Source organism: Miniopterus schreibersii, assembly GCF_964146895.1.
Source record: "Miniopterus schreibersii genome assembly, chromosome: 2".
NCBI classification, from domain to species: Eukaryota; Metazoa; Chordata; class Mammalia; order Chiroptera; family Miniopteridae; genus Miniopterus; species Miniopterus schreibersii.
Genome location: NC_138102.1, coordinates 153,631,088 through 153,645,969, shown reverse-complemented (window position 1 = coordinate 153,645,969; position 14,882 = coordinate 153,631,088). Strand labels below are relative to the sequence as shown.

Genomic DNA, 14,882 nt, shown 5'->3' with positions numbered 1-14,882 from the left:
GATCCCATCACATCAGGTATTGTTGGTCTGCCAGCCTAAACCCTGTTTCCATTTCCTTTCTCCCTAGTCATCTCCCAGTCAGCTGTGGCCATGTGGGAAATCTGGACAAAGAAACTTAAATCTGCTACAGGATTCTTGGAAATGTGTTTGCTTTTCTTGATGGTGATAACCCTTCCCCATGCCCCTTCTTACTTTTACCTCCAGGGCAATGCAGGATCTGAAATAGTCGTTAGGCAACTATTAGGAAAAGGCCAAGGGAATCGCAGTAACTTGAGCCTCGACAGAGTTGAACTGTTGAACCAGGGGTGTGTCTGCAGCCCTCTCCATTTCTCTTTTCTTAGAATAATAAACTTAAGTCACCGTAATCGGGTTTCTGATTACTATCTAACTGACGAACCCATTTAATTCCTTCTCCTATAAATATTATGTTGCCTAATTGATATTATAGTCTCAATTTTCCTGTGTCACCATTGTCTGAACTGCTTTATTCATCCTTTACTTTTGGTATTTCTGGGCAAGTTTAACATAGGTGTGACCTCAGTAAGCAGCATACAGTTGGGTTTTGTGCGCAACTTAACTTGAGAGAGTATTTGGTTAATCTCAATATAAATCTAAAAACAAAAAATAGTAACAGTAAGCTATTTTGACATCATATAAGAGATGAATTTACATCACCTATAAGTCACATACTGAATATTAAACAATCTAAGAATATCTCATAAAATAAAATAAAAAACATAGTTTCTCAGAAGAAATTAATTACCTATTAATTTTTTGCCTGATCCAAATCCTTCATAAACTCGCAGGTGACCCTGACAGGCCAAGGGTGTCGGCTGCACCTGGAAGTTGATGCCATCTAGGCGAATGATGTGATGATTTAAAGGCGCTAATAGCCTCCAGTAGCAGCTATGGCACAGATGGGAGAATGTCTCAGAAATGATTTCTAAACGGCGTATACTGTTATTTACTTTGTTCAGAATTTAATGCATCAATGTTACTGACTTAGCATGCCTTAGTTTTCATATCTGCTCCTTTGTGCTTGGATGAGAGAAAGATTTCTACTTTAATTTACAACAATTAAAAATACTCTCTAACACTTCATGTGTCAAAAGGTCTAAGTAAATTCACCCACCATGGTAAGCGGTTGGTCAATCACGGAAAGGACTCTGAGTTCTGACTGGCGATCTGTAAGAGTCAAGGACCTACTCTTGCCTGAATTTGCCCCAAACTCCCCCAAATCACATAAATTTTCTTAGGATTGATATTATGTAAATCTTCACTTGTCATTTACCCCTTTAAACTTATCCTATTGTTTAATTCAAGGAAAGCTTTATTTCCATCGTGGCAATTTAAGAACCATTTATTGAATACCTACCAAATGCCAGAAGATTCTACACACATTATTTTAATCTCTAAAACACTTTGATAGAGATTTGACTTTCCACTTTGCCTCTTTGGTTGAAATGATGCCTCTAAATTATCTCTTTGGTTGAAAAAGTACAATTTATCAACAGGGATAATCCTACAATCAGCTTTTGTACATTAAAGGCCTCAGATCAGGGATTATTTCAAAGTCAATTCTTTAAGGAGACAAGGTGAAAAATAATGCTTTAGGCAAATACTAAGTGTCAACTAATCATTCACATACTTCTTTCATCAGAATAAACGTTCCTTCCTCGCCTCTTAGTAGTTCTGTGAAAATATCTTGGGATCTGTATGACTCCTGCAGAGGCTTTGCTATATGCCTTTTCAGATCAAAGCTGTCAGCTTTCTTCTTTAATTGTTATAGAAAAAGGTTAACAGGAGGTGGTTAGTATCACTGAAAAGTCTCTATCTGAAACATTCAAAGATATGGAAAACCAGCACCTCTCTCGGAATCATGTGTGGCGTAGCTCAGGGTCTGTGGAAAGTAATGTGGGATAAATGCAGGTAATGCTGGGTCCATGCACAGTTCCACCTGAAAGCAACATTGTTAATATAGTTCTTCCTGGGGGGAAAAAGTTTCACATGATATGCATGCTTTTCTTTATTACTCACTTAACTTTTCCCCAAATGTATCTTTGCAGTGCTTTTTGGTGCCAAGGAGAGAAACAGCTTTCAATTACCTACACTCATCAAGGGTCGAAAATCCTCACTAATTACATATTCTAAAATGCAACCTGATAACTCTGAATTACATAGAGTTTACATGTATAATGCTAGCATCCAATATTTGTGTAGTTTGTTTTCAAAACTCATTCTAACCTTTTATTATTATGATATCACTATAAAGAAAACTGATACAGAGATAACAAACTGTCCAGAGCTAATCAGCCAGCTAAGATTTCCAACCCAGATTTTCTGATCCACAAGAATTACAGCTGAAGGAAAGGCTCTCTGTGGTGTAGAATCACAATCACAGGAAAAAGTGTTATTTTGCAACCTACATATCTTAGCCATGTCTAGAAATCACAATTCTGGATGATTCACAAGTCAATCAAGTTATCCACCGAGCAGTTTCTCTTTTGGACCTCACCTTTCTCACATCTCCTCAAACATAAACTCATTTTCCACAGAAACAAATTTCTTACAAAACAATGCATACACTTTGAATATTCTTAAAAAGAAAAACATTAATTTTTAACTTTATAAGTTTATAAAATGACCAAACATACTTTGGGCTCTAAAGACGATATAACTTATGCCAAAAGCACCTTGCACAAGGGAACAAAATGTCACCCTCACTAGTGCTCCAGAACCTGTGAAAATTATTGGGTAATTTTCACATAATTCACCTACATTAAAAAAATCAAATCTAGTAAAAAACAAGAACTCAAGTTTTTGAGCAGTTTTTCTATTCTAGGCACAGGAATTATTTATTTTTATGTATTATCCATTTTTATTGAAATATATCTGACGTGCAACATGGTGTAAGTTTAAGGTATATGGCACATTGATTTGATACATTTATATATTGTAATATTATTGCAATTGTAGCAATAGCACCTCTACCACACCACATAATTACTTCTTTTTTTGTGGTAGGAATAATTAAGGTCTAGTCCCTCAGCAAGTTTGCTGATTAGAATACAATACTGTAGTCTATGTATTAGATTTCTGGGACTTATTTGTCTATTGTTGTACGCGTCTACTCATGAAGTAGGAATTTATTCCACTTTCCAACATGAGGAGACAGGTTCCATCATTGATGTTTCTATCTCTCTCTCCCCCTCCTTTCCTCCCTCTGAAATTAATAAAGATATGTTTAAAAAATAAAATAAAATAAAATAATGCTGATATGCCATTTTTTTCTCCTAGAAAATTAATCTACTTATTAAAACTATCTCACCATGAAGATCCATAATGGAAAACTTTTTCTACCTGAAAATTTATTCTTTCTCTATAGTCAGTCTTTATTTTTTTTATTGCTTTACTTTGAGAACCTGAAGTCAAAGATGGGAGAAAAATTATAATCATAATTCTAAAACAAATTAGAGGACTGATTACGAAGATGTAAAAAGAACCTGTGAGTTTCTTAGAGTCAAACTTATCTACTATTAAGACCGATGTCATATCATTCCGTAACATTTATTTAAAGGTCACCTACTCAGAAAGACATTTGCTGCTTATATTACATACAACTATCTGGTACCTACCTCCCAGATACGACTTCTCTCCCTTCCCATTTCATGCCCCCCCCCCGCTCATACACCTAATATATTATACATTTTATTTTATCTTCTTATGTGTCCCCTCCCCACATAAGAATATATGCTTAATAAGGAGAGGGCTTTTTTCTGTCCATTTTTTTCATTACTGATCCCCACAACCAAGAAGAGCGGGTCTCTGGCCCATAGTAGGCGCTCCACAAATCCTTGCAGAGAGGCAGAGAGGGAGGCGATTACAAGGAGGAGGAGGGGGAGGAAAATGAAAACATTCGTTGGCAGCAAGTAGAGATGAATGCAGCTCTTGACCAAATTGCTGGCTCCCACGGGGAACAGACAGCATTCCACAGCACAGAAGGATGCGATCCAGCTTCAACAAGGGGTAATGTTGCCGTCAGAGCCTTTCCATGGCAGCTCTGCTAGCTGTCACCTGAAGAGACAGGCAATTCTACAGCGATCAAAACGACACTTTCAAATCAAAGAAAGGCTGGTTTGAAAAAGTATAGCGGCTCCCCAGGTAGCCCACATCAAAGTCAAGCATGATTTTCAATAGGCTATAATAAAGGGGAAACTTTCCCCAGAAAATGTTTCTTGCTATACTATAACAGTGATATAAGTTGGAGAGAAAATAACTTATTTTTAAAGAAACGGGTATAGTATCGCTTTACTATATAAGATAATACATTTTAGCAGGATTAAAGAAGTAAATTTTTCAATTACTATTTTTTCTGAACTCAGAATGAATGAATTTTTAAATGTAAAAGCAATGAGATAAATCACAGGTCACAGAAATATATGAATAGATTTAAATAAACTTTAAACTGTTTACATTAACATAGAATAAAATTTAAAGCAAATTTACAACCTATGGATAACCACTTGCAATGTGTGATAAAGAACAAAATATATATAAAAGCTTTTATAAACCAAGAAAAAGAATAATACTTAAAAACGGGTGATAATGACAAGAAATAAAAATAGTGATTCAATATACAAAAAGGTATTTACCCCATTAATGATTTTTAAAAAGTAAAAGGGCCTATCAAGTTGATATATTAGGTTATGGGCATGGCGGAAGAGGCTCCCATGTATTGCTAATGGCAGCAAAAACTGAGCCTTTCTGAAGAGTAATTTATCGGTACACATTCACGTGAAAAAATGTTCCGAGTCCTTAAGCGTTATCCTAATTTGGGGAGATGTGAAAGGGAACACAATAGCAAGGTCCCTGTTCACATGAAGCTTTCGTCTGAGCCGGGTAAATGAAACTAATTTCAAATAGACACCAAGATACAAATGAAATAACTAGTATAATAGAAACTAATTGTCCAGGGGAATAAATAATGCTATTTTAGACTGACAAGGCCTCTTAGAGAAGGCGATCTTTCATTCATTCATTCATTCATTCATTCATTCAATACCTTCTATGTGTCAGGTGCGGTTCTAAGCCCTGGGGATTCTAGAATTGAAGAGATAAAAGTTTCCGCCCTTGCCCAGCTGGTGTGGCCCAGTTGGCTGAGCATCATCCCAGGTACCAAAAGGTCACCAGTTCAATTCCCAGTTAGGGCACAAAAATATCAATAAAAACATATTTTTAAAAAGTATCAGCCCTCAGGAAGCTCACATTCAAAGGGGAAGACACAGACAAACCACAGACATGGGAAAAAACATCAAAATATGTTAGAAGACAATAGGTGCTAAGAAAAGGGCACTAAGAAGAACACCGGCAAGAGGTGGTGGAAGCTCCACCAATGCAGCAAGGTGGGTCTCCTTAAGAAGGTGACGTTCTAGTCAAGGATGAGAAGAAGCTCTTTGGGGAGCTGGGAGCAGGAGAGGCACAAGGGCCCTCGGTGAGAATGGAAGGGCCTGGAGCGTGGGGAGCTAGGGGTGGGAGAGGGGAAAGGTGTGCTAGGGTTTGGGTTTGATTCCAGCTGTAAGGAGAAGACCTTGAGCAACTCTAATCAAGCGGGTTAGGAAAGGTGATCCGATTGTAGGGGGGAAATGTGCAAAGTGAACAGGCCAGTTAATAGCCTTTCTGAAGCCTAAATGAGATAGTATTTTGAAAGAAGGGTCCCTTAAACAAATGCGTGTGCTTTTTAAGTCAGTCATTTAATTTCTCACCCTAATGTAATCCTAAGAAAATAACCTCCCCTTCAAAGCAATTTTCCTGGCCTCCATATACTCCTAAATCAAGCACGTGCACATGTATGTGCACCATACACACTCACAGTGACACCCAAAAACTATTTTCATTCCAGCTTTCCCCATAAGCCAAATTATTTCTAACACCTTCTCACTTTCCTCTTTGCTGGAGACCAAAAAAAAAACACACCAAAAAACAAAAACCTGTATTACACCTGTACAAACAAGAAGTGGTAAGTTTATTTTGTTGAACAAAAATAGGTTTGGCTGTACATGAAATGAAATGATGGCTGGCACGTCGGTGGCGCTCTTTTTTAATTCTGCCATTTAAAAAATCTGTAATGTATTTTGCTTTAGTTTAAAATTCAACACCCCGGCCCTCCCACCCCTCATTTTTAACCAACTTAACTTCTCCTCCGCCATGTACATATTTCTGGCACTCGGGCGTGATTTTGGGATGTTTGAAGAAGTTGGGCCCTGTTTTCTTTTTCTTGAATACACTTACCTACAAACACACACACTCAACCTTTAGTATACCTGTTTTGTAAATTCAAATTTTGAAAATATTCAGTGTCTAGAAAAAAAGACATGCCTATTACATGAATCATCATTTTGGTGGTATTGTTACCAAGTCAATGTCTCTCTTGCTCATAAGCTTCCTCTACAGGAAAGACTCCCAACCCAAGGTTTAAATTCCAGTAAGGATTACCTGACATCGTTCTCTCACTGTGGCTTTCTTCACAACGGTCAGGACTGAATCCCCACACATACGAGACTCTGGGAGTGACAGGTACTCAACCGTAAATTCTGCCCTGCTGCCTGGTGGAGCTCTGAGCACCCAGGAACATTCCAGTTTTCCTTTATGATCCAGTGGATATCTTGGAGTTGAAAAAAAGCCCCTGGGCTCTTCTAGCTCCACTTCAGAGTTAACAGCTTGCAATTCAGAACACACAGACACCAGGGTCCACGTAAAGAAAGCAACAGACAATGAGATGCCATCCCAAACTTGAGTAATTAAAACCTTATTACAGTCAGTTACAAGTTCTTGGGTAAAAGGGATCATCTCATTTGCTGTATCCTATTTACTTGAAATGAGGTTGTAAGAATAGAATTTAAATTACAATTATGTAAAATGACTTTTAACTAAATTTTTTAAATTTCTTAGGAAATGCACAGTGGATTACACGCTCTTACCCCCAGCATGTTTTTATTCCTTTCCTTCTTTGAGATGCAGCTGAAGATCTGTTCCTAAAATCTTCACTAATTTCACTGAGCGTTTACCCTACCGGGACAAATGATTATATTCACGGAGTTTGTGATTGAGGTCAAGAAAAGGAGAATTTGCTGAAAGCACTTGAATGTCTCTTGCTTCTCCGGCTTGCTCTTTAGTTCAAGGGCACCTTTCGACCTGCAGGGACACCTGCAGAGCTTCAGATGCCAGCAGCTCTCTGGTCCACTGACTTTGCAATCAGGGCTCCTTCAGGTCACACCCTTAGCGCTTCCTTCCTCCCCTATGGCTATTTAGTCCCTTGATAAAAATCTCCTGGGCAATTACATATTGAAATCCTCTGTAATCAAATAAACACATTTTAATGTGTATTAGTTAATAATATATACTGTACATTATCATATGTGTTCTGTGTAGAGAAATTAATAATCTAACCAAGGAGACACAGACATAAATATATTTTTATGAACAGTAGAGAGGAAGAGTGGTAGAAAGGAAATAAAACGCCACTAGAATTCAGGATTCTACTCCATCGCCCAGTCCTCTGTTATGTCTTGGCATATTCTGCTTTTCATTTATATGGCTACTGTGATCTAATTCTATTTATAGATTTATGAGGTCTACTTTGATTTAATAGTAACCTAACTGATTTCCCGTTCTCTAACCTTCCCCCACCATGCCCTCCAATCTGAGAATAGCGTATGAAACAAAAGAACTGAGTTCTCTCCTTGTTCAAAGCAACTGAAGTAGTGCACCTTGCAAGGTCTTCCACAGGCTGGTCCTAACATATCTTTCCAATCTTTTCAATCTTTTTTCCCCCCTCCACATGAATCCTCTATGACAAATCTTCCTGGAAAGGGAGCCAAATCCTATAAAGTCATGGATTCCCAACCAGTCACTGCTTTTTATATACGGGAACAATAAAAAAACCATAGCTAAGGTCCATTAATTCCCTTGTGTAAAAAGCAAGCCCGGTAAGAGTGGGTGTTAAATATCGCATTGTCCTAACATTTTATCTCATACACTAGTCATAGAACTAAAATAAAACAATGCCCTTTCATATGCAAAATTTTCTAGTTCTTTGGCATGCGTACGAATTTCTGAACATATGCAAATGAGAAATATCTTCTCTACATTTTAACAATGCTCATTTTCTAATAGCCTGAATGGGACAGTTCAAAGAATACCTCAGATGGTCACCACTACCGCCAGTTATTGACCCTTTTCCTTGGTCATGCCCTTTCTATTCTAAGTGCTTTACATGCATTAAATTACCTAGGAATCCGTTGACATTATTCATTTAACTCAACCCCCTGAAATCATTAGGTTTTGGGATCTTGGATCTAAGTTTGCCTCCCATGTCAACCCCAATTCCAGATTTCCTTTTCATCTAAATATGACTCCTTGACTCTTGTTTTGACTCTTTGACCCTTGTGTTGTGGGACCATGTCACCCGCAGCTGGTCTCTGAGTGACTCTCCCCATTCCTAGGCCTTAGCAGACATTCTCTCCAACAGTATTCCTCCCTCAGGCCTCGCTGATTTCAGTAGCTGTATAGATGATTCCAGTACTGAAGCTTCTCAGTTTCTCAACTTTCCCCCACCCGACCTCAGCCTTCTACCAGCGGCCAGGCCCTAGAGCAGAGACCCCAAGCCTTTCACAATCTTGGTGTTAAGCACCACTGTCTCTAACCACAAACTTCTATATTTTCAGCTACTTCCAACACTCCTTCCACCTTTTGAGACTTGCAGTTCTTCCACCCCATCACCTCCTCTTTGTCCCTAATTCATCTCCCCTCCTTGTCCGCCCTTTTCCTGGTTTAATTCCAAGGGTCCATTGTTTTAATCCCTCCTTCACACATACTCTCAATCCCCTTATACTCCTGCATGCTTGGGACAACCCACTCGACCTGAATCGATTCTCACCCTGCCCTGCATCTCCGTGGTACCCCCCAGTGTCTCCAGGGGAAAACATACAATGGACCTAACTGGCTGGTCTCCCTCTAAATGTATAATCATTCATCTCAGAGGCCTTTATGCGGCCCAGTAACCCTACTTCATTTCCCCAGTCCAAGCTCTTTGCCATTTTTATAGAGAACTATTTCATACTTTCTCTTTTTTTCTTTTAAAACCCTTGAACCTTCCTTCACAACCCCGTTTCATCTGCTGAGGAAATAGAAGCAATTAGAATAGTACTTCCAGGAGCTCCCATCCCCACATGTACCCATACGCCTGTATCAGTGACTAAATATTCTGCCTTCCATCTGGCAATTATGGTTGAACTGTGCTTTGCTCCTACTTAAGACCAGCCCCTCCAGCTGAGCACTAGATTCCATCTCCGTCTCTTCTACTGAAGCCATCCTTCTAACAATTCCCCACCCGCTCTCTTGTACTCTCTTCAGTTTTCCTCCAACTCATCCTAGTTTGGCTACTGGGGTTGAGTGCATGTGGGGATGGGTGGGGCAGAGAGAGATAAAAGGGGAATGACCCGTGACCATTTGAAAACCAAGACTGATGGTATCATAGAACTTGCATCTCTCTACAAGTCTACTACAGACTTCTAATTCTCCAACTGCTATTTGCTCTTAACTAAAATTCAAAATCCTATCTGCAAAAGACACTAACAATTGTGGGAGAAATGAGAGAGACACTAACCCTGATGCTGGTCTTTTTTTTTTCTTTCCCTGTGACCATTATATCTATGAGGTAGAAAAGATCCCCAGATCACAATCACAAAAACAACTCTCCTCTCTTTCACCTGGAACTACCTGACAGAATAAAAACACAGAGTTTATAGTGTTCCAAAGAAAATAATGGGACCCAGGCATGAAATGCTTTTTGCTAAATTCTTACTAGCTGTATTAATGAGGTAACATGAACATCCATTACCCAGCCCAGATGCATTGTCTGTTGAAGGTGCGAGTGGTGGCAATTGTTTCCTTGTTAAGGTTTGCTTTCATTATTTATCTGAAGTAAAGAGAAACTTGTATCTGGAGAGAATGGGTTAAAAGGAAATAAAAATGTGTGCCTGAAGATAGCATGTAGATTGTATCAAAGCAGCTTTTGTTAAAAGAGAATGCATATCTAGGATTACAACAGCCCCAGGAAAAGTCAGTTTTACCTTAACTCTGTCCAAGGGAGAGCATATTCTTACAGAACTTTAATGTGCATTTTAATGTATTTCAAAACTAAGATAAATAAAATACTGTCTTACAGTCTTCTCTTTCCTCATGCTGATAGAAATATGAAGAAAGGGGTATTGCTTTCATAATATCTGAAAGACATTCACCTTTGATTTTGGATTGGATCCAGTCCAAGAAGACACTTGCCCTGGCAAATATGCCTGCCTTCCTTGGCTGGGCACAGCCAGCTCCCCAGCTGACGATGCCATAAAGGACAAAGGGGCCTCCATGTCCACACACTAATGGCCCACCAGAGTCTCCATGAAACACCAAGAAAATGCGGTCCAGAAGTTTTCTTTAATCAGAGCTCCTGGCTTCAATTTTGGAATCAGAATAATCAATAATTTATTCCTAACACATTTCTTGAATTTCTAAAAAAATTATTCTTTGTCAATTTGTAAACCTTAGAATATTTACACTCAAATAAATAAAATCACAGATGAAAGAGGAGACATAGCAACTGATACCACAGAAATACAAAGAATCATAAGAGACTGTTATGAATAATTATACACCAAAATTGGACCACCTAGGAGAAATACAGTCATGCACTACAAAACAACATTTTGGTCAATGACAAACCACATATATGATGGTGGTCCCATAAGGTTATAATGAAGCTGAAAAATTCCTATCACCTCATGACGTCGTACCTAACTTAGCACAGTAGTGTAATACATTGTTGACACGTTTGTGGTGATGCTGGTGTAAACAAACCCACTGTGCTGCCAGTCGTGTAAAAGTATAACACAATTACAGAGGTAGGCTAGACCATCTAGGTTTGTGTAAGTACAACCTATGATATTTGCACAAAGATGAAATCGCCTAATGACGCATTTCTCAGAACATATCCTTGTCATTAAGCAGAGCGCATGGCCTAGAATCCTGCAACCCACGGAGACCTAATCACGAGGCAAAAGAAAATCAGAACAGACTAATACAAGTATGGAGATTGGCTCAGTAATCAAAACCATTCCAACAAAGAAAAGCCCAGGACCAGATGGCTTCACTGATGACTCTACTAAACATTTAAAGAATTAACTCTACTCTTTCTCAAACTCTTCAAAGAAATTAAAGAGGAGCTAACATACCCAAGCTCATTTTATGAGCCCAGCATTGCTGAGACCCAGGACAAATAGGGACACAACAAGAAAAGAAAATCACAGGTCAGTATCCCTGATAAACATAGATGTAAAAATATTAAACAAAATGCAGACAGTCCCTGACTTAGGATGGATATGCCTTTAGTAAAAACTGTGCTTTGAATTTTAATCTTTTCCTGGGCTAGTGACATATAGTATAATACTCTCTCTAGTAATGCTGGGCAGTGTCAGTGAGATAATTTTGCCCAACTATAGGCTAATATAAGTGCTCTGAGAACATGTAAGGTAACCTAGGCTAAGCTATGATATTTGGTAGATTAGATACATTAAATGCATTTCAACTTAATTAGATTTTCAACTTATGATGGATTTATCAGGCTGTAACCTCATCATAAGTCAAGGAGCATCTGTACCAGCAAACTAAATTCAAAAGGATCACACACCATGATCAAGTCGGATCTATTCCAGTGACACTAGGATGGCTCAACATACACATATCAATAAATGTGACATTAATAGAATGAAAATTAAAAATAGCATTATCATGTCATCAGTACAGAAAAAGCATTTAACATCCATTCATGATTTTAAAAAACTCCACAACTCTCAACAAACTGGGTATAAACAGAACATACCTCAACATAACAAAGTCTATATATAACTACATACAACTAGCATCATATTCAACAGTAAAAGGTTGAAACCTTTTTAAAAAAAAATATGTTTTTATTGATTTCAGAGAGAGGAAGAGAGAGGAAGAGAGAGACAGAAGCATCAATGATGAGAAAGAATCCCGGATGGGCTGCCTCCTGCTGCCCCCTACTGAGGATGGAGCCCGAAACCCAGGCATGTGCCCTGACTAGGAATCGAACCCTGACCTCCTGGTTCATGGGTTGACGTTCAACCGCTGGGCCACACTAGACGGGCGAAACCTTTTAATCTAAGATCAGGGACAAGAAAAGGGTGCTGACCTTCACCATTGCTATTCAGTATAATACTGGAAGTCCTAGCCATAGCAATCAGACAAGGGGGAAAAAGGCATCCAAATCACAAAGGAAGAAGTTAACTGTATTAGCAGATGATATGATCTTATTTATAGAAAATTCTAAAGACTTCACAAAGAAACTATTGGAACTAATCAACAAATAGAGTAAAGTTTCAGGATACTAAATGAACATATAGAAATCAGTTTGTCTCTATACACTAAGAACAAAGTATATGAAAAATAAATTTTAAAAATCTTATGCACAATAGCATCAAAAAGATTAAAATACTTAGGAATAAATTTAACCAAGAAGGTGAAAGCTCTCTGCTGAAAATTATAAGACTTTGACAAAAGAAATTGAGGAAGACAAAAATAATTAAAAACTATTCCATGTCCATGGATCAAAAGAATTAATATTATTAAAATGTCCACACTGATGAAAGCCATCTATAGATTCAATGCAGTTTATATCAAAATTTTAGTGGCATTTTTCACAGAAGTAAAAAAAAATTCTAAAATTCATATGAAACCAAAAAGACCCCAAATAGCCAAAATAATCCTGAGAAAGAACAAAGTTAAAGGCCTCAAATGTCTTGGTTTCAAAATATATTACAAATCTACAGTAATCAACACAGTATGGTACTGACATAAAAAATAGACACATAGACCAAGGTGACAGAATTGTCAGCCCAGAAGAAACCTTTACAAATACTGTCAACTAATATTTGACAAGGGAGCAAAAAGTACTCAACGGGGAAAGGGTAATCTCTTCCATAAATGATGCTGGGGAAACTGGAAAATTACATGCAGGAAAATGAAATTGCACCCCTATTTGGACTCACAAAAATTAAACTGAAATGCATTAAGACTTAAACATAAGGCCCCTAGAAGAAAACACAGGAGAAAAGCTCCTTGACATTGGTCTTAGAAATGATTTTTTGGCCCGGCTGGGCGTGGCTCAGCGGTTGAGCGTCGACCTAGGATCCAGGCGATCAGGGTTTGATTCCCAGTCAGGGCACATGCCCGGGTTGCGGGCTGCAGCCAATGACTCTCATAATTGATGTTTTTATCTCTCTCTCCATCGCCTTTCCTCTCTCTGAAGTCAATAAAGATATATTTTTTAAAAAAAAAAGAAATGATTTTTTGGATATGAAACCAAAAGCATAAGCAACAAAAGCAAAAATCAGTATGACAAACTAAAACGCACCTGTACATTAGAAGAAACAATAAAATAAAGACAGCTTATGAAATGGGAGAAAAATATTTGAAAGCCATATATCTGATAAGTGGTTGATAGCCAAAATATATAAAGAACTCATATAAATTAATAACAAAAAACAATGCAATTTGAAATGGACAGAGGCTCTGAATAGACATTTTCCCAAAGAAGACATACAGATGGCCCACAGGTACATGAAAAGCTTTTCAACTCACTAACCATGAGGAAAATGTCAATCAAAGCCACTATGAGATACCAACTCCTACCTGTGAGAATGGCTATCATCAAAAAGACAAAAGATAAAAAGTCTTGGCAAGAATGTGGAGAAAAGGGAATCCTTGTGCATTGTTAGTGGGAGTGTAACTTGGTGCAGCCACTATAGAAAGTAATATAGACATTCCTCAAAAAATTAAAAATAGAACTACCATATTATCCAGCAACGCCACCTCTAGGTATACACCCAAAGGAAATGAACACAGGATGTCAAAGAGGTGTCTGCACTTCCACTGAAGCATTCACAGTAGTCATATGTGGAAAGAGCCACGTCTGATGTACAGATGCATTTTAGTTTGATATATTGATATTTTTCTGTCAAAGGATAAATGGGTAAAGAAGATATGGTATTACATAAAATGAAATATTATACAACCATGAGAAAGAAGGAAATCCTGCTATTTGGAACAACATGATTGGTGTTTGAGGACATTATGCTAACTAAAAAGTCAGACAGCAAAAGATAAATACTGTATGATATAGGTAGAATCTAAAAAAGCTGAACTCTTAGAAACAGAGAGTAGAATGATGGTTACCAAGGATTGCGGGTGGGGAAATGGGAAAATGTTAGTGAAAGGGCACAAACTTCTAGTTATGGGGTTAACAAGTTCTGGGAATCTAATGTATAGCATGGTGACTAGTTAACAGTACTGTATCGTATACTTACACGTTGCTAAGAGAGTAGATCTTAAATGTTCTCAGCACAAGAACAAAATGGTAATTATATGAGGTGACAGTGGTTTTAACTAACCACCGTGTTAATCATTTCACAATATGTAAGTGTGTCAAATTATCACATCGAACATCAAACTTATACAACGTTATGTCAATTATATCTAATAAAGCTGAAAAATCATCAAACCTTAAAACAGGATTTGCATTTTTTAAGGTAGCCTTTCTACCTTTCTGATTTTTAATCATCCTCCCCTTTTCCGACGCAAAGGTATTTAGGACCTGACTAAATCCTTAATTTAATTGTCTTTTTATAAAATAAACTGAGCTGAAGACATATTTGATATACCTGTCTATTTTATATAAAGAATTTCACAGGATGAATTCTAAATTGGGAATAAGAAGATAGGTTTCCTAGTCTGTGATGTAGAACAATTAA

The 14,882-nt window shown here is 37.8% G+C and overlaps 1 protein-coding gene across 1 annotated transcript in view; it reads right to left on the bottom strand.

Moving 5' to 3' along the window:
• The window catches only part of OVCH1 (ovochymase 1), a gene marked incomplete at both ends in the record, with an annotated part of 59,711 nt that overhangs the window by 15,334 nt on the left and 29,495 nt on the right, over positions 1–14,882 (bottom strand). The window contains 4 exon segments of the mRNA XM_081127796.1: positions 764–906; positions 2,651–2,738; positions 6,555–6,716; positions 10,299–10,452. Coding sequence (XP_080983922.1) covers positions 764–906; positions 2,651–2,738; positions 6,555–6,716; positions 10,299–10,452 — 547 coding nt within the window.